The following is a 27,910-nucleotide window of genomic DNA, read 5'->3' as shown; positions in this document are numbered from 1 at the left end:
GGCTAACCTTTTGGGGCTCCTGTGCCAAAAATTGTGCACATGCTTGCACGATCACACTCGTGTGCCAGCACCCAGAAGGCTATGCGTGCCCCCCATGCCCCCTACGCATGTGCACGCAATCCCCCCACCCGTTGCTGCCCCCTTACCTGCACTGCACCTCAGTTCATTTTCGGCTGGTTTGAGGCCTTCTTTGACCTCCCAGAGGCTTGAGGAAGGCTTCTGCAGGCCGAAAACTAGGCCCATTTTGTCACTTCCGGTATTTCTGGAAAAACAGGAAGTGATGAAACGGGCCTAGTTTTCGGCCTGCAAAGCCTGCAGAAGCCTTCCCCAAGCCCCTAGGAGGCTGAAAAAGGCCTCAAACCAGCCGAAAATCAGCTGTGAAGCGCACGCATGTGAGGTAAGTTTGCCTGCAGCTCATGTACCGGCACAAATGGCTCTGCGTGCCATCTGCATCACAGTCCTAGCGCAACAATATTTGAATCAACCTACTTCAAGGCCTCACTTACAGCAGGGCCCCCAATCCCTGGACTTTGTCCCACTATGAGGCCTTGAGCCTTGTGGTACCAGGCCATGAAAGTGATGGGCGAGCACACATGCATCCCCACTCACATGAGCAGCAGGAAAGCCTGCGGGCTTGACCGCCGCTCTTGTGGAACCATCCCCTCTGCCTCCACCTGTCTGCAAAGTCAAAAAGATTGGGGAACTCTGACTTATAGAATGTGTCCAAAATTTGGAACCATGACCCCTGAGGGACTGAAATCTGACAAAGTTGTGGCCACTTCAGAGTTGGCATGGTCAGCCGTAGTCAAGTAATAATCATTTCCAATGCTTTCTGCCAGCTTTCTACAAGGAAAGTCTATGGGGAAGTTGGTAGGAAGTTGGAGATTGCTCCCATTCTCCCTGCTTTTTTGCCTGCCTCTGGTTATTGTTTTTCTGTTTAGGTATTAGGTATTTAAATATCTCTGAAATGGTGACCCAACTGTTCACAGGTTGTCTAATCAACTTTAAACCAATCTTTAAAACAACTTTAAAGGTTAAATCAATCTCCCTCAATTGGTGCTCAGTGAATGTATTGGAATTATAGCAATTAACTCATCTGGAAGGAAGCAAATTGTAGAAGACAATTTGAATGTTTTTGGAATTTAGATAAAGGCTATGAAGTCTATCTTTATAAAATATATCTAATGCACAAAGGAAATATGGGATTGGTGAATGTCTCCCACCCAGCACACATTCCCCAAAATTCAAGAATTTGTGCTTGTTCATTTGATTTCAAGTCACTTAACTCCAGAACTGTTCTGGGTGTATACACCTCCACGGATACGAGTTTCCGGTTTGTCGGCTTCGCGAGCGGCAGGGATTTGCGAAGCTGCGCAATCCCTACCGCGCTAGCCGTTTTTGGGGCTCCGACCCAGACGGGTACGGAGCTAGGCTGCCCTGCAGGGGCAGCTGAAGGTAGGGGGATCCGGAGAAGGGTTTGGGGGTGTTGCAGACCCCCTCCCCGGCCGGCAGAACCCCCTTTTCCCAGGACGGTGCAGCGGCGGTCCGTAATGGCCGCCACAAAGAAGCTGGCAGCCGGGTAAGAATGCGCAGGAGGAAGTGGAGAAAGTGCTTGAGAGGAGAAAGTCTTTCTTGGTTCCTAGGACTCTAAGACATATTTAACAAAATTCCTGAAAAGTATGACTTTCTGAATGATACCTTCGAGAAGAGGAAAAAAGTGGCAGTTTAATGGTGCTGAAAGGATAGCTTACCCTCTTTTTTTACGGAATAAAAAACTGGTTTTGATTATTTGGTATTTGTTCTCATAAGACCATGAAGGAATAAGTATAAGAACAACCACCTCCACCTCCTATGGCACTTGAAGCAATCTAACTGAATGTGAGATGGCAACAGTGATAGCATTTAAGACTTATATACCACTTCACAGTGCTTTACAGCCTTCTCTAATAGGTTTACAGAATCAGCATATTGCCCCCAACAATCAGGATCCTCATTTTACTGACCTCGGAAGCCTGAGTCAACCTTCAGCAGGTCAGAATGGAACTCCTGGCTATGGGCAGAGTCAGCCTGCAATACTGCATTTAACCATTGCGTCACCACAGCTTAACATATTTTAATATATTAAAGGGTGGCAATATGAATTTGGGGAAGGGGGCTGAGTGAGACCTCTAGGCATTCCATACCTTCTCTCATTAGTGCAAAAGCAGAGCACTGAGTAGACAAAAAAAATTCCAAGGCTTATGATAGGAAAACAGGAGATGGGGGTGGTGGTGGTGGAGATTTTGGTAGCCAACATCTTGCAGGCATGTAAGCCTATAGGTACATACCAAGCCCGGGTGCTCTGATACAATTATAGCACTATGCGCAAAACAAAGGCTGAGTACCTAGATTATAATTTGAACAGCTTGTTGCAGGGATTATATCTGAATTTTCCCCATGAAATTCTCGCGTAGTTCAGTCTTCAATTACCCTTGGCAACTTGATTACACTGCTTAGAAATTAACAAGAGACGAAATCTCCACATCTGCATAAAGCATATCGAGACTTTCTACTCAATACCCAATACTAACAACCACTTAAAGGCAAATTAGAATATTCAAACTCATTTTCTAAAACAGACTCATACTTGTTATGAATAAGTGTTCTAGTATAGTTCATATACAAGGGCTATTGTTCAGATCCAATATAGCAAAGGAAGCCCGCCAAAGCATAACAAGAACACACCAGATACACTACAACTACTATCGCCATCCATGTGTCAAATTGTTTTTTTAATTTATTAGCATTTACATTTATTTCCTCACCTGTCCTCCATTATTTCTCTGACTGCAGCAATATTCGGGCCCGTTCCAAGGTGTGTATAATATGGACCTTCATCCTTCTCTATAATTTGTTCTGCAAAAAAAACAAAAGTTCTAAATAAGCTGTTAAAAATATTGCATGAACATTCAGAAACAGCACTTAAATTCCTTAAATCAAATGGAGTCTCTTTGGCAATAAACAAGTAGTCCTCTACTTATGACCATTCATTTGGAATGATGATGCTGAAAAAGGTGATTTATAACTGGTCTTCTGACTTATGACTGCTGCAACAACCACGTAGTCAAAATTTAGGCACTTGACAATATGCAGGTATTTATAGCAGTTGCACCTTCCGAGGGGACTCCTGAGAAGCCCAGTCAATTTGCTTAACAACTGTGGCAATTTGCTTAATAATGGCAGCAAAAAGGTCATAAAATTGGATGTGACTCACTTAATGACCGAATCACTTAGCAACAGAAGTTCCAGCCCAATTGTGGCCGTAAGTCAAGGACTTATCTGTAAAACACTTCTATTAGATAAAACTCATTATTATATAATTTTGGCATTGAAATGCCGGAATGGGATTAGCAACCGAGTCACACTTCAACATGAACGAAGAGACAGTACTAACACTATCAACATTGGTTATTAATTTAAAATTGGTAATACTGCCATATAATTCTGCAGGTAGTTGAATTTGTTACTTATCAAAAATACAGTTTTGATTCTTCCTTTCCCATTTAAAAATAAAATAAAATTAGACAGAGTATTATGTTGCCACTGGAATTCAATGTGTTGGCTAATAACATATAGTAAGAGACCTATGGATTAAGGCTTAACTTCAGCATTAATAAAAGCTGTTAGTCACAATTTCTGCATAATTCTGAACAAAATAAAACAATTCCTTTCATTGTAAGCTGTGGAAAAGAAAGAAATATAGTTGGGAATTTTACCAGCTGATTTCACAATTTGACAAAGCTCAACATTAACAACTTTTAAATTTGAAGAAAATTAAAGAAATCCAGATAGTCAAGAAGGTATCTGCGCAGAATCTGGATAAATGTAGAGGATCTTCTTGTTATGGAGTAAAAATCGTGAAATTTCGGCATGTATAAATATTTGCAAGTTTATGGGGATGTTCTGAGAAAAAGAAAGATTGTTAAAAGAAGAGAATATCTGTAGCTCAGGGTTGAACTATGGAGTTCTTGGTGCTCTCTGAGCCTTTTTTTTGCTTGCAGATATTTCATTACCTGACTAGGCAACATGACCCGTACAGACAGAAAAGATTTCAAAATTCAACCATGCAAAAATAAACCACAGGACACTTACCCACACAGTCACAGGTTGGAAAATTACTCTGTCCTTTCTTTGAAGGTGTATCAATTAAATTCTTTGTAGGGGTATCTAAGAATGTCATGGGAGATTCAAGAAAACTACTGAGTGTATTCTTTGTTGGAGAACACCTTAAGTTCCCAGTACCCTGTTGCTTTTCAGTCTCTAAAGTTCTTAATGTTGGAAATGTAGCTTCACTTACATGCTCCACATTTCTAAGAGTGTGCATGGTATCCCCTGGCAAGCCATCGCCACCATTATGAGAGATCAGTTGCAGATTTTGATCCTTTTGTTCCACAGTGTCCTGTGGTTTAGCTTGGCTTTCCTCGCAGATGTCACCATCAGCTCTCTGACTGAAGATCTGAGGAAAAGGATGCAGCTGAGGGATATTCATGGTTTGTTGTACCTGAGAATTCTTGCCTTTTTCTGTAAACATCTGCCCGTTTTCACTTGCTTGTTTTATGCAAAAGTCTGTTTTTAACTGAGGAACAGTCAGCAGATTACTAGAAAGCGGGGCTCCATGTTGAAGAGCCCCCGTGACCCCACTCTGGCTGCTGGCGCCTTGTGCATCGCTAAAGCCGGTTGTTTTGAGGGGCTCTGGCACCATTTCACAGCCTAATGGCTTGTTTCTTATTTTGCCTTGTATTGAAGCCGGTAAAGGCCGATGGAATATTATCTGAGTTTTCGGAAGAAATAATACAGCTGGTTTTTGCTGGGATGACAAAGCACTCCGATTCCGACCCTTCTGTCCTTTGGTTTTGGAAGTTTTTTTCCCCAAGGCTGACAGCTTTGCATCTTGTGACACAATGCGCCCAAGCCTGCGCAGTTTGGAAGGTTTTTTCTGTATGTCCTGCAATTCACTGTACTGGCATTCTTGTTGTAGCTGACTTGGTTGGTCTAGTGCTACTTGAGGTTTCTTCTTCAATCTTTTAGCCCTCGGCACTGATTTCTCATTCTTCCGAGGGGGCTGCCTTTGCTTGACTAACAAGGAGCTGTAATTGTTTCTCCCAAATACCGATTGTTTCTTCTGTAATAGGCACTGATCCTGCTTATTTTTGGATTGCATATCAGGTGGTAATCGACCGAGAAGGGTTGTCGTTGTCTTCGGATTGGGGCTGGTTCTGCTTGATTCAATTATTGCTGCGAGTTGAGTTAACTGGGTGGCTACCTCTTCTTCATCTTGGCTGTGAACCCCACCCTTAAATACAGAACTGCTTTTTAAATTCAGGTTGTGAACAGCCTTTCCTTCCCATTTGCCAAGCGTCTCTCCTCTGTTCCACCACTGTCTGACGGTACTTGAGTTTTTGGAACATGGCCCGAGAGCAGTTTTATGATGAAGAGGGCATTTCTTGGTAGCAATACCTGAATTTCCACCAGACACTAAAGCAGAGAAAGGTCTGGTGTCTTTTGAGGTGCAATGCAACCTACGCAGTAAGTTAGAGGGACCTGAAGATTTACCGGGGAACTCAGAAATAGCACCTTGAGCCTTGTGGAAAAGACCCTTAGGGTGGATTCTCCTCTGTGAGGCAGGATGAGGAAAAAGCTGATCTTTTTGTGGGCAAGTCCCTTTTATTACTTTCAGTGCAGATGATTTTAAGGGACATGGGCTATCCTTTTTGTAACTGTTCAGCAAATGCGACGTTTGCTGCTCTACACCTTCTGGTTTAGCTGGTGAAGAATGGCCTAAAGGGGCCTCTGACAAACGTGTTAATGCCTCAATAGCTACCACCTGTTCCACAGTTAAATTTCTATTTTTAATCAGAGATAAAAAAGTTGACTGAAGTTGCAAATCTTCAGGTTGGGAATCCTTACTAGGAATATTTGAAGCACCATCATCGAGACAAGCACCCTTTTCAAGCACTGGAGTACAGGGTGGCTTGTCCTGCAAATGTAAAAGTGAAATGGTTTGCAATAGCGAGTTTTCGGCTTCCTGAATGGCATTTGGGTTTTCTGTCTGGTGGCCTACAACACAGTCCTTCTTTTCTGGAATAGCACCATATGTTCCAGTTGCCAAAGGGTAGATGCTGTTCAGCTGAGCCGCTTCACTCCAGGAGGCACTGGAGTTACTGTGATTGCAGCTGTTGGCCAGCTTTGCAGTAGTATTCACATCTGCTTTTTTCAGTGTGCTCACATCTGATTTCAATGATGTGTCACATTCTGCTGGTGAATGCGGTAAGATTTTAATGCCATTTCTAGCTGTATGTGCAAATAACTTGGGGGCCTCATCTATTATGCTGGAAGAATAAACCAGTTTTGCGTCCTTTTCAAAATGTGTTAAGTTCTCATCCCTGGTTTCAGCGTTATAGACATCTCCATTCACATGGATGTTAAGTGATGGATTTTCATTCGGCACCCACTTCTCTGTTTCTAAGCCGGCCATACTTCCTTTTTCATTTGTCTGCACATCTTCCCAGGGCAGTGAGTAGTTTGCTTTCAACTTGTATTTTTCACCATGGCCATATGCAACATATTCCAGAAGCTCTGCTCTGCAGCCATTTACTAGTTTGCTTTTCAGATCTCCCTGCAAAACAGTACAAACACATTTTAACAAATGCTGTTCACCATGAGATTTCATAAACACTAGTAGTTCTCATGGACAATACAGTGCAGAAAAAGTGGCAATATCGTAAGAAAGTTTACAATGATTACCTGACTAGATGTATTTCAAAATAAGTGCTACCCAAGAGCAGATTCTAGAACAAGGTACCAACTGTTTCATCACTAATTTATACTAAAATCAATAGGTTGTACAAAAAGCAACCAAAATAATGATTACCAAAGATTTGTTTGCTTTGTATTTAAAAAGAGACAATACAATAACAATAATTTCAAATAAAAGAAAGAGATGTTTGGTCTAGTAGTTAAGGTACCAAGCTAGAAACTGGGAAACAGTGAACTCTAATCACTTTGAGTTATTTATTTTTAAAAAAATGTAAACATAGGAAATGAATGAATGAATGAACAAATAAATATACACTTGTCTTTTACTTTTTTTTCATGGAAAATGCTTAGCTAAATGTGTATCTTTAGGTTGACCTGGTAGCCCACAATCTGAGGAAAACAACAATTCGGAGACACCAAGTCAGAAAATGCAAAAAAAAAGACGGAATACTTATACTTAGTTCAAATACAAAACATTGCAGAAATGTTTTCAGAAGCAAGAATAAATCTTTTGAATTGAACCAAGAAGTTAGTAATTGACAGTTTGATGCTATGGGTTTTTATTTTTGTTTGCTACTTTTGCCAGTTATGAAAAGAAAAACCCTGAATTATGCTTCAAACAAGGACAAAGTAATCTTTGGCACACTGTATATTATCATGCTTCTATCTAAGTTGACCACAGAACAAAACTATTAGTAATATTAGACCAGACTAAAAGAATGAGAAGACATCCATGAACAGGAATTGAAGTTATACATTTTCTCTAGCTTTAAAATTCAAAGCCAAATAACTGAGGCATTTATCCTGACTACATAACAAAATTGTAGAATTACAGCTGCCCCAAATGAGCTGTTTGTCAGAATGAACTGGATGTATTATGTTAAGCTGCAACTATAAGTAACTCAAGCATGACCTCGGAAAGAATGCCATTTCATAAACTGGTAATGACCTGGCAACATTAAAATATTGGCTTACAGAATGTTTCTTTTGGTTTTCCATTTTATATGCCCTCAAAACCACAAGGGAAATGTGTGTGTGTGTGTGTGTGTCTGTGTGTGTATTCTGTATATTAAAATTTAATTCATAGAATTGTCTCACAGCAATTCAAGGTTTGTTTTTTATCATGGTATGCTAGGAAAAAGTGAAACTCACAACACCCTCTTTTTCCTAGCAGACCATGAAAAGAAGCAAACCTTGAATTGCTGTGAGACAGTTCTATGACAGTTCTATGAATTAAATTCTGCAGATTATGAAGAGTTAGTTATTTTGTAAGCACTTTGGGTCTGAGTGCCATCAGAGTAAAAGTAACTGAAACTTCTGAGGCTAGTTTGAGTTGCAACATGCCAACTCTATGAATGAAAGCCAACAAGACCACCAAAAACCCCAACATGTGTATATAGCAGGATAGTCAGGGGTCAAAACTATTGTGCAGATGGCCCTAGATTCAGCTCCAATTCCTAATGCAACTCAGGTTAATAATCACTGAAACTATACCAGTTCTCTCAAAAAAGACTACATATTTGGCCCCATTAAAGTACCCTTTCAGTCTATAGTCTAGTGGTTGACTTCAATTTCTAGTAACTTCTGTCTGAGCATATCAACAATACTGTTAATGGAGTCATTCAGTTCGAAAGTTGATATTGTCTCAGGTCTAACCTGAACAGCTTCTGCAAGTGAAACAAGATTTGCAAGAAAGAAGACAAAAAAAACCAAACAAACCATAATTCTACAACAATCCTGGTTTCTTATTCCGTGAAAATTGGCCCAATGCATAAAACAGAGAAGGCTATACGACAGTAGTCAGGTAAAAATTATGAGTATTCATTTTATATGCAACAGCTGCCTGGTCTGTATTATAAAAAGCATTGATGGCCATATTAGTGTTGTCCTCTACATGTGATGCATTTAATAATTCTCAAACAGGTTGGTCAACACATTTAGACAGATGAATTTAGAACAGCTAGCGAGAAAGCTTCATGTACAACATGTACAACTCAATCTCACTTTGATGATTAACAACTTTCAATATGCAAATGTTTGTATGCTTAACAGCTTTTAATTGTGTCTACTTTCAATATACAAATGTTTGTATGCTTAACAGCTTTTAATTATGTCTACTTTCTTCAGCAGATAAGTATCTTCCTGAATTTCCAAATGAACATGTATTGTCCATTCACAGAAGGCAATAGAAAAGGTGGAGGTTTAACACAGATATAGTTTTTTAAAAACTCTCCAAATACCTTTCAAATTATTTATTACACCCGCCAGTGATATTAATGGTAATTAAAAGATAGATGAGAACTTTTCATCAGAAACTGTACCTAAATTCTGTAACAGCTATCATAGGAGAAGTGAAGTCCATAAAGTCCAGAGACCTTAAGAGAATAATAGGCTAGATATATAGACTACAGGGTATATAAGGTAAATGTAACTATAGACAGACACAATAGATACTGTGGATTTATAGAAATAAAATGTATATGTTAAGATATATAAAATGTATATTTGTCGATGCCGAACCATTGCCAAAACTGTATGAGATTTGTATTTGTGGAAAATATAATAAAAATCTATTTTTTTTAAAAAAAGAGAGAGATGAAGTCTAAACTAGAAAGCTAACTTTCTCAATCCAGGTAGAACTACTGTATTTTTTGGAGTATAAGGTACACTTTTTCCACCCACAAAAGTGGGTGGAAAGTCTGTGCATCTTATACAATGAATGTTGCTGAAGTGCCGCCCCCCCCACCTTTGGCCTCTGCCTCCCAGCAATTTGCCTCCTTGCAGCAAACAGCCTGTTTCAGCTTCAGCACAGCCTGAGTAGCATAAGCAGCTGATGGTCAATTGTGTCTCCCAGACGGATCAGTTGTTTCAGGCTGCAGGGATTGCCATTGCGTATTGCCGGCTCCGCTGGCCCCATTTTCAGCCATTTGCCACCCATTCCGATCCCTGCCGGACGGAATGGGCTGAAAACAGGGCGTGGGGAGGCTGAAAACGGGATGCGGAGACCAAAAATGGGGCGTATGGAGGCGGCAACAGGCTAGGGCCATCCCTGCAGCCTGAAACAGCTGATCATCCAGGAGGCAGATCCAACCAACAATCATGTGCTAATCAGGCTGTTGCAAAACTGAAACAGGCTGTTTGCTGTTGGCTACAAAGAGGCAAACTGTTCGGAGGCAGAGGCAGATCTTTTTTTTCTTGTTTTCCTCCTCAAAAGCTAGGTGCTTCTTATACTTCGAAGTGTCTTATACTCTGAAAAATACAGTAGATAGAAGTGAATGCAAAATTATGTTATGCCTGGAATTTTGCAGGAAGCACCTGCAGTGGACATTTATTTTTACTGGAATAGGATTACTTATATGAAAATTTCCCATTTTCCCCCCCAGTAAAACTGTTGTAAAAAGTGTTCATGTGACTGCAGGATGTGACAAATGGCTGTAAATGCAGCCTGGCTGCTGTGTGCCCAAAGTGTGGTCACATGACCATGAACACCATCAGAACTTTGAATCCATTTTGTAAGTACCCCCAGGGAGATTCCGTTGTAACTTTGAATGGTCGCTAAGCAAGCAGCTGTAAATCGATGACTAACTATACATAGAAAAGTAAACCTACTTCCCCTTTTAAAACATTATTAGGTCCCACAGTTAAAGCTCTGGCCCACAAACATATCATTTCTAACACGGACTTCTGTAAACTTCTCTCTTCTTCAGTTGTCATCTTGGTCCCCTTCTTATCAAACATCCCTTTAAAACCCTAAGCTAGCTTTCTGTCCACTCCTGGATGCAAAACCCACCCCTGGTCTTATCATCAACCCTTCTCATGATCTTGAAGAATGTTTATTTCAGAACAGAACACAACAACAGAGTTGGAAGGGATCTTATAAGGTCATCTAGTCCAACGCCCAGGCCAAGCAGGAGACCCGGGTTGGTGAACCTATGCCACGCGTGCCGGAAGTGGCATGCAGAGCCATTTCTTCTGGCACGTGAGAGGTCACCAGGAAGAGCCCCACTGCGCATGTCGGGTATCTGGCGCACATATGCAGGGGGGAAGAGGGGGCGTGCATGGGAGACGTGTGTGCATGCGCAGGGACATGCTGTGCACGAGGAGGGAATCGTGCACACATGTGCAGACATGAGGCCCGCAATATCCTCTCATGCACGCATGCGCAAAGACGAGGGGGAATCACGCATGCATGCAGAAAGATGTGCGGTGCATGAGGGAGGTGTGTGCACATCCACAGACGCACAGCGCACGAGGGGAGGTTGCACACACATGAAGGGGCCAGCATACATTGCCTTCTGGATGCTGGTATGCCAGCACGCGAGTGTAAGCAAGCAAGCGCAAAATTCTCTTTCAACCCATAATATGGGCTTGGGCAACAAGCCTGCTGTTACAACCAATGCAACAATAGTCAACTGATCTGAAAAAAGTGAATTCTGTACTTGTTGGAAAATGCAAGGATGAAAAAAAAAATCTTATCTATGTTGTATTTTTGCCCTTGCCAGTACTTTCTTTTCCACAAATTAAATTTCACAAATAGTATGTCTTCAATATGATTAGTATATTATTAAATTGTTCTCATTCTGCTTATATAGGCATATCCCATACTTTAAAATACCATTAATACAAGAAGAAAATTAGAGTCAGAATATCCCAGCATTTCTTTAAACAGTTCTGGCTTTTGCTCGTATATTGCTTGTATTTATGGACCTCAAAATAGGGCATGCAGGATTTTTTTTCCTCAAATTTGTTTGGCAAAGAAAGAAATGGAGAATTAAATATAAATTATTGCAAGATGCTAAATAAAGAAGGCAGGATTACCATATTTGAAATTGTACTTGGCAGATTGTTGTTTAGTGTAGATGAAAGAATGACTGACTTTGAAAAATAGGGGGTCATTAGAATTGGAAGGACATGCTTAAAATTTGGATAGCAATGTTATCTGTGGAATGAAAAAGTTAAGAATGTAGATTTAAAAAAATCATTTTATTATATGTGATTATACTTAAGATATAAAACAAGGGTTTTTCCCTAATATACTTTTATTGTTATCACCTCAGGAAGCATTTTTAGAAGAGGATACTTAAACAAAATTGGTTAATTTATATGGATGTACTGTCTTTCTCTGGAGAATTTAAGTTAAAAACAAGAGAACAAGAACTATGATTTTGAAATTGGTAAAAATATGGTGTGGAATTGTGTACAAATGATGCTCATATTATTGCCAAGATCTATATATACATTTTTACTGAAAATGGAAACAGGGTGAATAAGTTAAAGTGTATAAGATAAGAATATTATTTTGGATATAACATATTGTTAGATCAATGGGAAAGCATATGGAAGGATTGACATTTACTTTGAACTTTAATCTTAAAAATTACTTTAATAAAATTATGTATCGCTGATATCTGACATCAGGTGCTGTCAAAAATGGAAATTTCAAATATTTGTTGGAAATGTAACTAATCTGAAGGTATATTTTTTCATTTTTGGTGGACATGTAACAAAGCTAGAAAACGCTGGGACCAAATATGTATTTTGATTTGAAAAAATTACAATTGAAACTAGAGGTTTTTCTTTTGGGGTTAAAGGACAAGCAAATTGAGAGAACTTATGGAACTTTATATATGATAACAACAGCAGGACTTTTATATGTGTAAAGATAGGATTTACAAGTACAGGCAATTCTTGATTTACAACAGTTTGTTTAGTAACCATTCAAAATTACAATGGCACTGGAAAAGTGACTTATATCTGTTTTTTACAGTTACAACTGCTGCAGCATCCCTATGGTCATGATTAACATTCAGATGCATGGCAAATTACTCACATTTATGAAGGTTGCAGTAATGTAATCATCTTTTGCTATCTGCTCAAAAGTCATTGGGGAAGTCATTCATCTAATTCACCTAACAATTGTGCTACTAACTGTAACAACTGTGGGAGATTCACTTCACAACCTGTGGCCAGAAAGGCTATAAAATGAGGCAAAACCCACTTAACAACTGTCTCATTTAGCAATAGAAATTTGGGGTTCAATTTTGGTCATAAGTCGAGAACCACCTGTACCTACAATGGGAAAATGGATGATTAAACTGATGGGAATGATGGAAATGACAAAATTGACAGCTTTGATTAAAAATAAAATTTTGGCTAATTTTAATTCTACTTGGAAACTATTCTTTGATTTTTGTGAGAAATTGAGAGAAATGAAATTTTGATTTGGTGATTTGAGGATTAGAAATACATGGGTTTGTAAAAGTAACATAGGCTATTGTTACGTTTAACATATTTTTTTATCTATATCTGTGTCAAAGCATGCTGAAAGCCCTGCTTTTCTTCTTTCCCTTCTTTCTGCATCTTTATCTTGCTTTTTTGTCTGACCTTTTTTTCCTATTTTCTTTTTCTGGACATATTGCTGTGTAAGCTGCAAGATTAATTTAACACTATACTATGAAAAGTAAACTATATGTTTTCTTTATGGTCTTCTTTATCTCTACAGTTAAGCTTTGCAACCCATTTTTTTTTAAATAACAACAATAGAAAGATTGAGGGTAATATTGATTCATTCATTTTATCATATTCTCAACCACTTGCTTTCCAGTTTGTTCCAAGAAATATACTTTTAAGAACAAATCTTCTCTATGTAGCCCTGTAATTTGATTTCTGCATTTCATTAGCTGTTTTATACAAGTCTGATGAATTCCTTGAATGTGGGGAAACTCTCTCTCCAGCACGTGGGCACACAAAACAGTCACATTATGCAAGAGAAAAGCAATTCAAACAATTATAGTTAAGGTGGTAGTCATTAACTAGAAAGTTTATTACCAATTTACAACACCTACTGATGATCTTCAGAGTGGTGGATGATGTGACATCTAACTGCAGAAGCTGTATAATGCTCCATATATTTTATAATACAGGCCTATTAATTAATTCTGCAGGATTTAAAGATGCATATTTGACCATTTAGATATCTTTTGCCATAATCTTCACCAAGCTTTCTTTTTATTGCAATTATAGTCCCATTTTATATTGTTTTATAATTAAATATTTGTCAAGCAGTTGTTCTGCTTCCTGCACTGGTTGCCTGGTGCAGAAGATAACCATGTATTCTAGAAAGAAAGGTTAATTTTAGGATACAAGTCCAAGTTCATCTGAAACAGTCCTATTTTTTTTTATATTTCCATCTGACCCGCTCCATAAGTTTCACTTAAAAACACTGGGCCCAAAATTAATATATAAAAAATTAATTGCACACACAAAAAGTACAATTTTAAAATGTTGGAGAGAGATGCAAACCTATGCCTCTTCACATTTTAAATTCATCTGAACAACTACTTTTCATTACAAAAGTGGCAGAAGAAATTGAGTAAAATAAGAGCTCATATTAGTTTCAATCAGTCAATCAATCAATCGATCGATCAATCAATCATATTATATATTTGGTCAAAGACCAGCAAAATTGAAAAGAACAAAACAAAAACAGACTGAAGTAAATAAATATGATAATATACTAACAGATAGCCAAAAAAAATCACTTTGACTGACCATCTTACATTCTGATCCTAATGTCAGGATAACCGCCCTTTCGTTTCAAACTTTTAATCCATTCAAAACTCTTAGAAAAACTTAACCATCATTTAGATATTTAGGGGCATAACTGCAAACTCTTGGGGAACCTTTCTATATTCATACAAATAATAATTTATTTGACTCATAGTTCTACTCAAGATAATCTCTTGATCATATAAATTCTACTACTAAACTTACTGCTTTTATTAGTCCACATTTCCTTTTCTGTGTCCATTATATCTACACAGATTTTTAAAATTATGCCTTTTATACGTTAAAAAAAACCCTTAAAATGACACATATATAGCTTCAGAGAACATACAAATTTATTCTGTTCTTGAACTGAGATGTCAATGCCTGGGGAGAGAGAACACTCACAGGGGAAAAACATTCCAGGCCTTTCAATGTTGCATGATTGGGGGGGGGGACTCACTGTTTTTTCATGCCTATTTATATTTTCTAAGTACTATATATATTACTTATATTTACTCTTTATATAAGTTGTATTTTTATCTTCCTGAGAAATTCTGAGAATTTGATGTTCCAGTCAAAAATGCATCTTGATGTATACACAGAATGTTTCCAGCGCTCTCTCACTTGCTTTCTCCCTCCCTCTCGTGTACAAATTGAAGACTCTATGCACCATGCAATCAAAGCACAATTATTTTTGAATGTACATCACTACATTATCCTGATTGAAAATTCTCCAACATAAATAAAAGGCTTTATAAACATAAACTGAATGGTTTTTTTTAATGCTATTGGATAAGAAACAGAGATACCGTGATTTGCCGGCGTATAAGACGACCCGGCGTATAAGACGACCCCCACCACCACCGGAAACGCCCTCCAGAAATCCCGGGGCTGCAGCGGCAGGGCAGAGTGCCAGGGTCCGTGGGAAGAGCGGGAAGGCTGCAGCCTCGGGCGGAGCGAGGCGGCGGGATGAAGCGGAAGCGACGCAGGGGATCCAGGAAGCTAGAGGCGCCTTCGCTGCGTCCAACAAGCATCCAAAGCCGGCAGTGGATATACCGGCGCATAAGACGACCCCCACTTGGAGGCATGTTTTTCGGGCAAAAAGTCGTCTTATACGCCGGCAAATACGGTAAATAAAAAGACACTGCCCTTCAGGTATGTTTAAATTACTTCTGCTTTTACAGTCTTCACTGGATGCCTGTAATATCTTCATATCAAAAATAAATTTGGTAGAAACACACCATTAATAGATGACAACATCATAGAGTAAGTATATTCAACATAAACTATGATTTTAATGTTTTTTGGAAACATGATCTGAAATATAAAATATATTTCTGGCAAGACATGAAAATTAGGTATGGTAGATATTGTGTTGAAGAAGTCCTGAAAACCTAATGCAAATCAATCACAATGAGAAGCATTTTTAAAATAATAAACATTTGGATAAATGTTACAAGTACATTGAGAATTGGATTCTTGTAGAATTTTAGCAAAGTAGATACTTACCTAATTAATCATGTTATTACAGCAGCAAGACTATTGCTTGCCCAAACTTGGAAGTCAAAAGATATTCCAAATGACGATGCAATAATAGATAAGATTTTTCAATGCACTGAACTAGACAGTCTAACATTGGAATTGAAAGAATAAGATGTATCAGAATACTATAAAGTATGGAACAATTTCTATATGAAAGGAAGTCTATAAAATGTAAATTAGAATTTAAAGATGTAACTGAACATGAAGTATAATGATTAAGATATAAAATGACACAAAGACCAAATGTAAAAATATATATGTATATAAATGCATATATCGTTTAATGATTCTTTCTAGTATAATAATGTAAACATTGATATGTAAGTCAAAGAAAGTCCACCATGTTCAAGACTTTTTAAATGTTTATTTTCAATAAAAATTTCATTAAAAAAAAGAGAGAGAGAATTGGGTTCTTGCATTTCTAAAGCTGTATATCCAATCATAAGACCTGGACAAGTTAAAGCATTTTTGCTCATCCTAACAAATTTCAATGAAGGCTAATTTATTCCTATTTTTCATTTAAGAAAATTTATATGGCCGTCCAACTCACTTTCAGTGACTCCAGGTTGCTTTACAAGGATAAAAACAATAAAAAACAATAACCCTCTCACCCCCATCTCCCTGGTGACAATCAAATGAGCCATTTGATGAGTTCCATCCCACTCTGGGTCTCCAAGCCAGTTGGCAAAGCTATGTCTTCAGGGCCTTGTCAGAGAGTATCAAAGTGGAGACCAATCTTATCTCCATGGGGATGATGCTTCCACGGGGAGGGAGCCACCATAGAGAAGGCACTTCTTGGTCCTGCTAGATGGACCTCTTTAAGAGAGGGGACGTGTAACATTCCCTGCCTCTAAGCTTAAGTCCTTCAAATAACCTGGTCCCAGGCCATGTATGGCTTTGAAGGTGACAAGCAGCACCTAGAATTGGACCCGGAAACAAACTGGCAGCCAATTAATTCATTTGAAATAGTTCTCTTGTTAAGCTTAAGATTTGTAGGAATTTCTATTACTCAACCAGCTCAGAGATTTTTGAACAAAGAAATCTGGCACACATCTGTTGACATTTCTCTATCTACAGTTTTAAAGTCTCCTCTTGGAAAGGCAAACCAAAGAAATTACATTTCATTTGTCCACCAGGGGGCAAAGCCATATTGATACTATCTTCCTTTGGTCAAAACTGTTTCATTTTAAACATTTTTGAGATTATTCTTGCAATTTTTATGAAAGAAAAGACACATTCAAGTAAAGGTCAGTTTGAGGTGACTAATTCATACCGTTCTCTTGGCAGGGGAAGAAAATAGTTTGCCATTTATTAATTTTCTGGGATGCCTTTTCAACTTCCTAATTTAATTTACATTCCTGGGATTTCCTTGTGCCCTATCCAAGGATTGACAAAATGCAAGTTTACTTAGCTTTTTAGATCAGTTAAGATTGGCTAGGTATTGCCAACTAGCAAGGCAGGTAATTTATAATGGTGGCCAGGTTGCTCTTCCAACAAACCAAATATTCCAATCTGTTCTTCCTGCATGAGAAGTTCAAATTACATTCCTGGGGTGGAACAAGGGCAGTGGTATTCAAAGAATATGTAATAGAAAACTGAACGTACACTCTGCATTCATTTAATAGATTGGGGGAAGGGGGCATAAAATCATCTTAAAGAAAATCAACTACCACCAGCACAGCATCTAGGCTTTATTCTTAACACATAACAAAGTCCAATGAAACTGTCCCAAGGACCCTGTGAGGATGAAACAGACCAGCCAGCTTCACACCGAGAAGCCTGGCACGGGGACAAGTCTAGCACAGGGAAGAAACATGGGCCTTGACATCAACTTTAATGTAACGCCACACCAGTCACAGAGAAGGTAATTTGTCAGTTTAGATCCTCCAGAACTCAGCTGGCTGGCTGGCTGTTGTGGTCACTGAGGAGTTTTTTCTCTCACAGAAGGAAGAACATAGATAGGCACAGTGGCTGTGATGCTGGGGAAAGAGAAGATAAGGGAAGCCCTGTCAAAGTACTCTGTCCCATGTTTCACTTAACAGTGCAGTTAAGCTCCTTCCACAGCCTGTGCTAGCATTTGAAGTCAAAAGGATGTTTTTGCACAGAGCACTTCATGTACGGGTTCATTCAGATCACTACTCCAGCTTCAAGGCTTGTGGGCAGAGAGTGAAGTACATGTTTTTTTTTATAAGTTAGTGTTATTTATCAAAGAGCTGAAAGACTGTCATTCAAGTGGAAAATGAAGAACTACCAATTAAAATTTGAGAGGGAGAAAGAGACAGACACACACAGAGAACACCAACAAATAATAGCTACATAGTTCTAATCTTACGTTGTTTTCCCACCTATGTACTTCATTGTACAGAAGCCAGCCATTTTTCAACAGGAAGTGATTGACATCTTACTTTGTTATTGAAACTGTCTGCTCTGATTTCCCCTCGGAGCTTAGTCCCTCCATCTTCCTAGTTCTCCCTATCAGTTGGATGAAGGGATTATTAAAAGTTGGATGAATTGGTTGAGGTTAGCTCTCAAAAGTACTAAAAATGGATGTAGCTGTCAAATTCCGATGCCAGTGCTTGGTACAGAACAATTGCTGATATAGTGGCAACTACTGCTGAATCTTGGATCACGATAACACAAGAGGCTAATACTTGTAGCAGATTCTGTCCCAACTGCTGGACAATCAAGTTTATTATCTTTGTTAACTGGTCCAACTGGCTCACCGCTAATTTCTACTACTGAAGCAAGGCACTGGTGACTCAATGCCCTGACAAAGCAGTTGCTAGGGAATCTGTGGTCATTTACTCTTCAAGTCAGAGCACAGCTATACAGTTTACTTTATGTAAGATAAGTACCATAGATTGCAGGACTTCACAAAGTCACAGTAATGAAGTTCTTAGTCCAGAAACTGAATCAATCACTTAGGCAGCTGACTGAAGACTTCAAGAACACATCATGGCTGGCTTTTATTGCAGACGTGAAAGAAGTCACCCAAAGAATATCAGTTGGCAGGATTCAAGATATGTGTGCTGGTATCTCAGTGTGTGAGTGTTTGGGTGTGAATGAAAAGGGGAAGAGAATGTCATGCCCATCAGAATCTGAATCCAAGGAGGAAGAAGAACAGCTGACAGGGAGTGGGAGTGTGGCTCTGTTGGCTGTGGAGGAAATTGGGGAAGGGCAAAGTCCGGCTGGGCAGAGTAGGGAAGAGGTAGAACAAGGGAGAGGGAGTTCAGAGGAAGACCCAGGCCCACCCCCTCTTCATCCTAGGGCACGCAGGGAGGAATGGAGAAGAGAGCAATGTGGGTTGCGGGGCTTATGGGGGAGGAAAGGGCCTTGATTCCCTTCATTAGCCACACCTGGGAATGAGAGTTTAAAAGAAATTCATGCTGAGTGCAGCAGCTGCTGGGAACAAACTTGAGTTTATCTTGTGTTGACTTTAGTTATCTGTGTTCCGTCTTCCCAACTGTATTGAGTTACTGCCGTGCCTTCACGTCTAGAATTCTTGCTCCTGCCCTACTGGACTAATTACCTCATTTTGCCTTGATTGGACTTATATTTACAGTTTTTGTTGACCACGTTTTGGACTTGATTCTCTGCAACCAAAGGCTGTTCCTGGGAGAGTTCTTCTCCAGCCAGAAGGTAACCAGGACATTGAGGGCAAAGTTGGAGCTAATAAAGGGACTCCTACTGATTATCTGACTGTTTTGCCTTTGTGCCATGCCCCGGGTCATCACAGAGAGACAGACCTACTGACTAACCTATGGTTGAAATCCTAGAGCTTTTTCTCACCTTTTTCAAAAAAATGAATTTTAGCCATACTTTTCAATGCCCTGAAAGTTCATATCTAACCAGTTCATATCTGCCCAGTTGTTTGTTTAACTTTGTTCTGATAACTTCAGTTCTTCTTATCTTATTATAACATAAAACATTTGTAGATTGCAGCTCATTTCATTAGATACATTTTGTTTTTCCTGCAATAGATCAACATAGCTACTTTCTTGGAAATTAAATTAAAATTACTACGGTAAAAGCCTTATATCACAAACAACTTGCTTCTTATTAATATGGAGGTAGGAGAGATTAACCAAAGGGGTAACTGAGCTCTCATTAGGATTATTGAACAGAGAATTTGAGGTGGTGGCATTATCAAGGCAAAAATGGATACAAATGCAAGAGGAATAAAAAGTCAATCAAAAATAAAGAATATGGTCCTGAGGCTTTGAAGATACTGTATTACTGTATTGCTGATCTAAAAAGTAGACTCCATAAAACACACCGTAATTTAATGATATTACTATGCTCATCAATAAGATAAGGAAACACCTGCTATGATCATGGTTCAATATTAAATGAAAATTAACCTGAAATAAACTTATTAAGTAAGTATTATATGTGGTATCAACTTCTTATTATAAAAGCTTTATCCATCTCAGTACATAGGAATAGCTACATTAGTTACATTAGGCAGCAAGACTGCATTTATTAGGAATTATGACATATTAGGTTTTCTTAGTTACTGATTTACATCACAATGCAAATAAGAATGTAGGTTATTTAAATAAAACTCACCCTGCTTACAAATTCAAAATTACTGCATCCTATAAAAGTACTTTATATCATGTAAACTTAAGTATTACTTCAATAACCTTCAACAAATAAATGCTTTTTAAATTTTATTTGCTGCTATTGCTATTAGTGCTTTTAGATAGTTAACAGATATTCATATACAATATGAATATGAATAGTAAATTACCAAAATCTAAGTTACAAAACTATTTTTTTTAAAAAAAACTTCATAAGAACTTTTTAAAACAGAAAGTTTAAAGCCAGTTGAGTGCTAGCTTCAAATTCCAGCACCAAATTCCACCAAAATCTAAAAAATAGATTTTAGCTGCTGCTGTTAAGCAGATGTGTGGTACTCCACTGAACATCTAAATGTTAAGACAGATCACACAGATGTAGACATTCTTGCAAAACAAGGCCCAAATTACAGAAGTCTTCCCACATCATAAGAAGTGAAGACTTGAACTATTCCTGGAAACTATCAGTGCAACCAATCCAGGGATGTGACATCTTACAAAAGTACTTATTCACCACCTAAACTATTACATTTTAAGGTTGGGTACTATCAGAATACTAATGGCACTTAGCACAAAATCCATGCATGATTCTTCTCAATTCCTAAATAATAATGCCCCTTACAGAATAATTCCCAAAGGGCCAAGCAAAACTTTCCATTATTCAAATGAATAAAAAAGCAACACTAAAAGCAGTGCCGTGTCTATTTTCGTCAAGCATCTAAAAAAATACTACAATCAATAGAATAAAAAACCATTTAAGAAATCAAAGATGACAACTGGGTCAAAATTCCCCTATCTCTTTCTTAATACAGATCATCCATCACACAATGAAGCTATTTAGAAGGGAGTTTACAGCTAGATTCAATTTCTGGAGTTCCTGGAGAACAGAATTAGTGCTTTTTTCCACCAGCTTGGCTAAATAGAAATTACCAGACATTTGCTTATGTTCATATTCTAGAATGCATTCTAAGAACTCAGGCCTTGTGCTAAGGTTAGGGTTCAACTCAATTATTGCCCAATTATTAACATTTCTTTCCACCTGGCTACTGCAAGAACACTGGATTGCAGCCTCTATGCATAATAAGACTAATCTAACAATATCAATTGTGCGTTCATCCATTTATCCTATTATTTGTTTGTTTGCCTGTATTCTGCCTTCGTTGTTTTTACAAATAATTTAAGGCAACAAACACACCCAAAACACCTTCTTCTTCCTATTCTCCCTCAACAACAACCCTGTGAGGCGAGTTGGGCTGAGAGAGAATGACTGGCCCAAGGTCAACCAGCTGGCTTTCATGGCTTAGGTGGGACTGGAACTCATGGTCTCACAATTTCTAGCCTGGTGTCTTAACCACATGACCAAAATTTAATTTTAAGACACCCTACTTATTATCAGGGGAATGTCAACTAACAGAAGACATTCCATCAGATTGACATTTCTACTGAAGAAGCTGCAATGAGTAGATCATGACCTGTGTTTGAATACCTGCTTTTCCAGTAGTTGCAAGCACTTATTCTAAATGGAATGGAGTCAACAAGCAAAGTGGAGTCACTGCAAAATATTATGTTCAGCAATGTGCTCACGGCTCCAATTACTATGTAACCAGGAAACCAAAGAGATTAATTTGTCTAATTATTCATAATGGTTGTCATGTACAAAGCCTCAGTCACTAATAATGTCGTACAAGGCTCATCAGCCCACCAATCCCACAACTTGAGATCAAATATTGCAAACAATGCAATATTACACTAGCAAGCAGATACAGGAAACAAAAGCATGGGAACCAGAAGCAGGAACTCCTTCTTAAGGAGCATGGGATTAATTTATTCATTGGGTTAGAAGACCATCCAACTCCACAAGACTCTGGAATTACTACTCCCAGTTAAGAGTAGCAGCAACAGCTGAACATCACTGCCTTCATATTAAGGGCAGCAATTTTACTAAGTTTGATCCATGCAAACAATAAGTAGTACACTGCTAAGGTAGCAGAATTCATATCAACAGGGCTATAGGGATGAGCTCTGTTTTCTTACAATCTCATGAACATCAGGGGTCATCTAGTCCAACCTCCTGCATTGTCTGTTCCACTGATTGAAAGCTTATACTGTACATTCAGGAAACTCTTGCAACGTTTAACCCACTGGTCCTGGTCCTGCTCCCTCAAGGGACAGGGAATATCTCCTTCCCCTTCTACATGAGAACTTTTCAGATATCCAGTGACTACGCTACATAGCCCCCCATCCAGCTTCTCTCCTGCAGGCTATCTAGAGAGTCAGTTTGGTGTAGCGTTTAAGGCGCAGACTTAGCGATCAGGAGCTCATTCCCCACCTTAGGCATGAAAGCCAAGTGAGCGACTTTGGGCAATTCATTCTTTCTCAGGCTAACCCATCTCACAGAGTTGTTATGGGGAAAACAGGAGGCGAAAGAAGAAAATCAGGACAGGATTAAAAATCTTATAAATAAGAATACCCAGGTCATTTAATAATTTCTCGTAAGGCTGGGCTACCAATAATCTCACCACCTTGGAACTCCTCCTGTGAATTCACTCACTTCTCTCCATCCCTTTTGGTGTTCAGAACCAGATACATTATTCCAAATGTTGTCTCGCCAGGATAAAGGAAAGTTAATTCACTTAATTACTATTTAGTTTGCTCTTTCTTGGTAGCAAAGCAAACTGTTGAATGAGAACAAGGAATCTATTGTTTTCTTCCTTAAATTGTTGTTTGTTGTTTGGTTCATTAAATAAATCAATCAAAAATCACAGCTCTAAAAGAACAGGTAAATTGATCAAATTCAGAAAAGAACACAGTAAAAGCTACAACATGTTAGAAATTTAGATGCAGTATTTCCCAATTCACATTGAAAATGGAACTCTGAAAATTTCACTAATTAACAATACAGTCTAATACATATTTACTTATAAGCCCCAGTGCACTTATTATATGTTATGCCTAAATAAGTCTGCATAAATTGCAGCCGTATCTGGAGATTTTAGTGAATGCAAAGGCATTATCTTAAATTTTTAAAGAATATCTGCTTTATATCTGTATTATCTATTTTGCCCAATGAATTATTTTCACAATTTTTAAACAATGATTTGCAAGTGGCAAGGGCAAAAAAATACTCATAACTACTACTGTATTCCATCACTTTAACAAAGTATCATTACTAAAAAAAAAACAACTACTTTAATAGTCATTAGGATTTAAAGCCTTAAACTTAACGCACGCTTCCAAGCAATCCATACCATGACGTTAGAGACCCAGGCAAACATCCCAATAAGAAAACATACCAACAATTGGGTGCGATACATTTTTACCGTCAAAGCGCTACACGAAACACCCTGGCCAAGAGTTAGAATTCTGTAAGGCTAGAATAGCACGCAGCATGGGAGGGGCCCAAATTCTCTATTATGGGGTGGGGATTCCCCATCGTAAACAGGGATTTCCTCAGCACGTGTGCAGGAATTCCCTGAATCACTGAAAGAGAACAAGGTAGCCATTTATAGAGGTCAATTACGTGCATGCAAAGAACATGGAACATGTCCTGGGGTTTTTCCCACTTGCTAGTTCTATGACTCCACAATATTTGAAACATTTTCAGTTCAGCACTCATTTATTGAAGAACATGCCCTTTAAGATAACTTACCAGTTTCAGACCCCAATTGTCCGAAACGTGTCAACTTTACGGAAGGGACAATTGATTTTAATGAACATAAGTAAAATGAACATTAGCACAATTATTTCAACATTCGGTATAAAATAGGTGCAAGCCTGGAAAGAAGGTCGTTTTTTGGGACAGAGGCATCATTTCCAGGGCTGCCCCTGAGCATATTTACTTCAGCAGTCATTCTGAATTAATTCAGCAGGGCTTACTCCATCATAATCATCTTTACCACTGCAGCCTTTATAGAACAAGAAGGAATATCAAGAACAGCTTGATTTTTAACTGGCAGCTTGTGCATTCAGTGTCCGTGTTCCATATCCCAGGGAAACAGAGAAACATTGTGAGCTTTTTACATTTAGCTAAAAATACCAACATCTGGGGAGTCATGCCCCTTTTCTCATTCCATCCTAAGAGCCAGACCAGTTTCTCTAAAAATGCAATTAATAAAACAAGCAATAGGGGTGGGTTTGTTTGTTTTTTAGGTTGTTTTTTTTTTTTTACCTTTGGAACTCTTCGCTTCCTTCTCTGAGGCCTTTTGTTTTCAGTTAGCACCTAAAGAAAGACATCAAACGGCAAAATAAACCCGGGTGAATAAGCCAGTCAAGTAAACAAAAACCAGTTTTCCCCTTTCTCGGAAGACTTCACAGGGCACCACCACCACGCAAAAGGACTTCTCCCGCGACTTAAAACGGGGACCGAGGAGCAAGTCAGCCGCAACACCACCACGGGGAAAAGAGGGTTAACCAGGAAAGAGGTGAGGGGGGGGGGGAAACCCCCAAATAAACAAACCACCTTTCCCCCAGCTCAAAAGTCGGGGCTGAGGAAGGCTCGGCATTCTTCACAGCGAAAAGCCACAGGGTAGCAGCCATCTTGCTTCCTTCTGCAGAAAAGCCCTGTGAGGAGTGTGCACTTCTTCAGCGCGCTTTGGCAAAATTATGCTCATGGTGCTTCACAGCCACAGCGGCAGCGGCGGCCGCTCGGAGAGCGCAGCAAAACCTGCCTGCCAACGCTAGGGACGTGCTAGGCATGCCTCGCGATTATTACTACGCACGCACACACACACACACACAAATGCACACGGATGAGAAAAAGGGAGAGGGGGGTGAGGGTGGGAAAGGGACCTCCAGAAAAGGCCGAGCCAATGACAAAGCGAAGCAAGCCCGCTGTGTGTCCAAAGCGCTCGGGCTCGGCTCCCCCAAACAAAGGGGGCTCCTAGGTGGGCTTTGCGCGCAGCCAAGGAAGGGAACGGCAGGGCGGGCGCAAGCAACGACATGGACTCCCCTCGCCTGCGGATCCGACCAGAGGGAAATCAAGGAGGGGGTGGGGGTTGTAAGCAGACGAGGCGGAAGCGAAGTGTTTTGCTGCGTGTTTTTTTCTCTCTCTCTCTCTCTCTCTTTTTTAAAATGGAAAGTGTTGCGAGGCAGCAGAGCAAGAAGCCCCGTCTTTGGCTGCACCGGCGCAAGGCGCAGCGGGGGCGATGCTCCGACGAGAGGCTCGGGTGGCCCCCTCCTCCTCCTCCTCCTCCCCCGGGCGCATTTTGCCTTTATAAGGCGAGGGCTGCACCGCCGTCCTGTTTCCGGCGCGGGTGAGCCGAGGACAGTACCGGGGGGTATGGGGACGGGGCGGGGGCTCCTGGCAGGCAGGCAGGAGGCGCTCCCTCCGGGGAGGGGGGGGCGCGCCTCGAGGTTAACGAAGAGCGCGGCGGCGCCCCGGGGAGAGCAGGGTGGAGAGAGGCGGCCTCCTCTTGAGGGCTCAACAGGTTTCCCCAGCGGCCCCGGGTTCTCAGCTGACGTTTACCTGGATACGGGGTTGAATGGACGGACTCACTTTGCTGGCCTGCCTTTCTCCCTGAGAGGAGGGAGTTTGAAGCGCACCGCCCGGGTTGGCGTAAACCGGCGAGGCTGAACTGCCGCGGGGCTACTTTGTGACTCACTGTGTTTGTCACACAGCCAGCCTCGAAACGCGACCCAAGACGGCGGGGTCGGCCATTTAGGCAGCAGGCTCCAGAGAAGAGACCTCTTTGTTATCTAGTTGCTACACGTTGTGGTTTTTCGAATACGGGTGTGCAGTACAATTTCATTTGCAACCCATTCTCCGCCTACGACAAACTCTTGCAAAGGAATAAAAAGTGAGGGCTTGGAATAAAGACTTCATGCCGAACATGGGATTTATTAGCCAAGCTCTGGAAAAGGGTGAACGATCATCAGTTCAATTAACTTCCAAAATTTTTGTGGTTTAAACAGAATGTCTACATTAGATCGCCTTTTGCCATTGTGGTCCCTTTCAAATAAGGCTGCTCTTCCCAACCCATTGCAACCGAAGGTAACTAATCTTATCACACCCAAGGTCAGAGGAGGCACTCGCATACAGTCACATATCGGCTATTTACATTTTAGCCTAATGTGTTGTGCAGTCCAGACTAATCTGGTGGCTTTTTTTTTTTTTAATGTTTTGTGCAAACCAACTGCATAAATATTTATAGTCTCTTATCTAAAGTGGCATTGATAAATCATTTCAAGAATACATTCTGTAAGACAACTTCCGTAATTGCAGGTCCCTGAATCTGGTCTTTTCAAGCTTATTAGACAAACAAGCATATCAATCTTGGACTGTTTAATACAACTCAAAGCGATGGCTTATTGAATCAAGTACAACTGGCTCTATTCATATAGCACACTAAACTATAATCTGTGGCTTATGATACTATGATTGGGTTCATATTAACCACTGCTTTAAATCATGGCAAAATGTGCTTAGTGTGAAATCCAAGCTTTAACAGTAGCTTAAATCAAGACCACAGCAAACCCCTCAATTATGATTTCCATCCCTGATCTATTGTAAATTATCTTACCTGAACAATGGCTGTATGCATTATGCAAACCTCAATGGGAAGGTAAACATATTATTAACCTCTCCTTTGGGATTCTAAATAAAGAAACTGGGGAAAAAAGGAGTTGGCTGCAAAACAGGGTTGCTCTACTGTTTTTACCTCGTATTTCAACTCTTGTACTCTTGCAAGAGATATAACAGACATTACAGTTGGGTGGGAGGTGATTCTGCCTTCCAAGTGCTTGTAGAGCAGCACTACCTTCAATAACCACATGATTTTTAATGGCCATTTCCCATCCTCTTTAAAACACGAATGCACAATCATGGCAAAGATTGCTAGTTAATGGCTGACACTGAAAGTGACTTAAGAACCATGACAAATTTATGGCTGTTCCATTGGGAGCACAACCAAAGGTAAAACCTGCCAAGTCTTAACAAGTCAGATTAGTATCACAGGGGTGTCAAATTCACATAGTCAGAGTGGCTTCATGTGGTGTATCAGGACTTTTTCCCCTTCTCTAAACCAGGCGTGAGCTTGGGCAGTACGTGACACATCCAGCCCCTGGGCTGGGAGTTTGACAGCCCTGAGGTAAAGTGCTAAAACAGATAGTCGATACAAACTTCAAAATAATATTTGTTGTTTGTAGCAATAGCTACAGAGAATCAAATATTAATATTTATTCAGAAAGAATAAGGATGCATACTCGACTGCATGTTGCAAGATTATCTTATTCTGTTGGCGAGTGGACTACGAGGCATTTTAAATCAGTCTGCAGAAAGCCTGGCAGTTTGTGACATCTGGTGAATTGTTTGAATATTTTTTATAAAGCAAAAAAGGCACTTCATAAATTATGTTCTTCCTCAACCAAAAGCATTTGCATGTTGGCAAAAGCATGTACACAGAAACATGAAACAAGTGCTTAAGTACATTTTGCTGCAAATAAATATA

The 27,910-nt window shown here is 39.7% G+C and overlaps 1 protein-coding gene across 2 annotated transcripts in view; it reads right to left on the bottom strand.

Annotated features, from left to right (window-relative positions):
* TET1 (tet methylcytosine dioxygenase 1) overlaps positions 1-27,910 on the bottom strand; it is a 79,638-nt gene that overhangs the window by 33,916 nt on the left and 17,812 nt on the right. The window contains exons 2-4 of one of the 2 annotated variants that reach the window (XM_026672814.2): positions 24,634-24,684; positions 4,132-6,655; positions 2,805-2,895 (exon numbers count right to left, since the gene is read on the bottom strand). In XM_026672814.2, the coding sequence (XP_026528599.2) occupies positions 2,805-2,895; positions 4,132-6,655; positions 24,634-24,684 (2,666 nt within the window). The remainder of the gene's footprint in view (positions 1-2,804; positions 2,896-4,131; positions 6,656-24,633; positions 24,685-27,910) is intronic. The other variant, XM_087964061.1, reaches the window with a different exon arrangement.

Source organism: Notechis scutatus, chromosome 4 (assembly GCF_049901735.1).
Source record: "Notechis scutatus isolate UNSWTSFEM ecotype Mainland chromosome 4, rNotScu1.2, whole genome shotgun sequence".
NCBI lineage: Eukaryota > Metazoa > Chordata > Lepidosauria > Squamata > Elapidae > Notechis > Notechis scutatus.
Note: the sequence above shows the minus strand (reverse complement) of the source record. Positions and strands in the feature narration are given on the sequence as shown.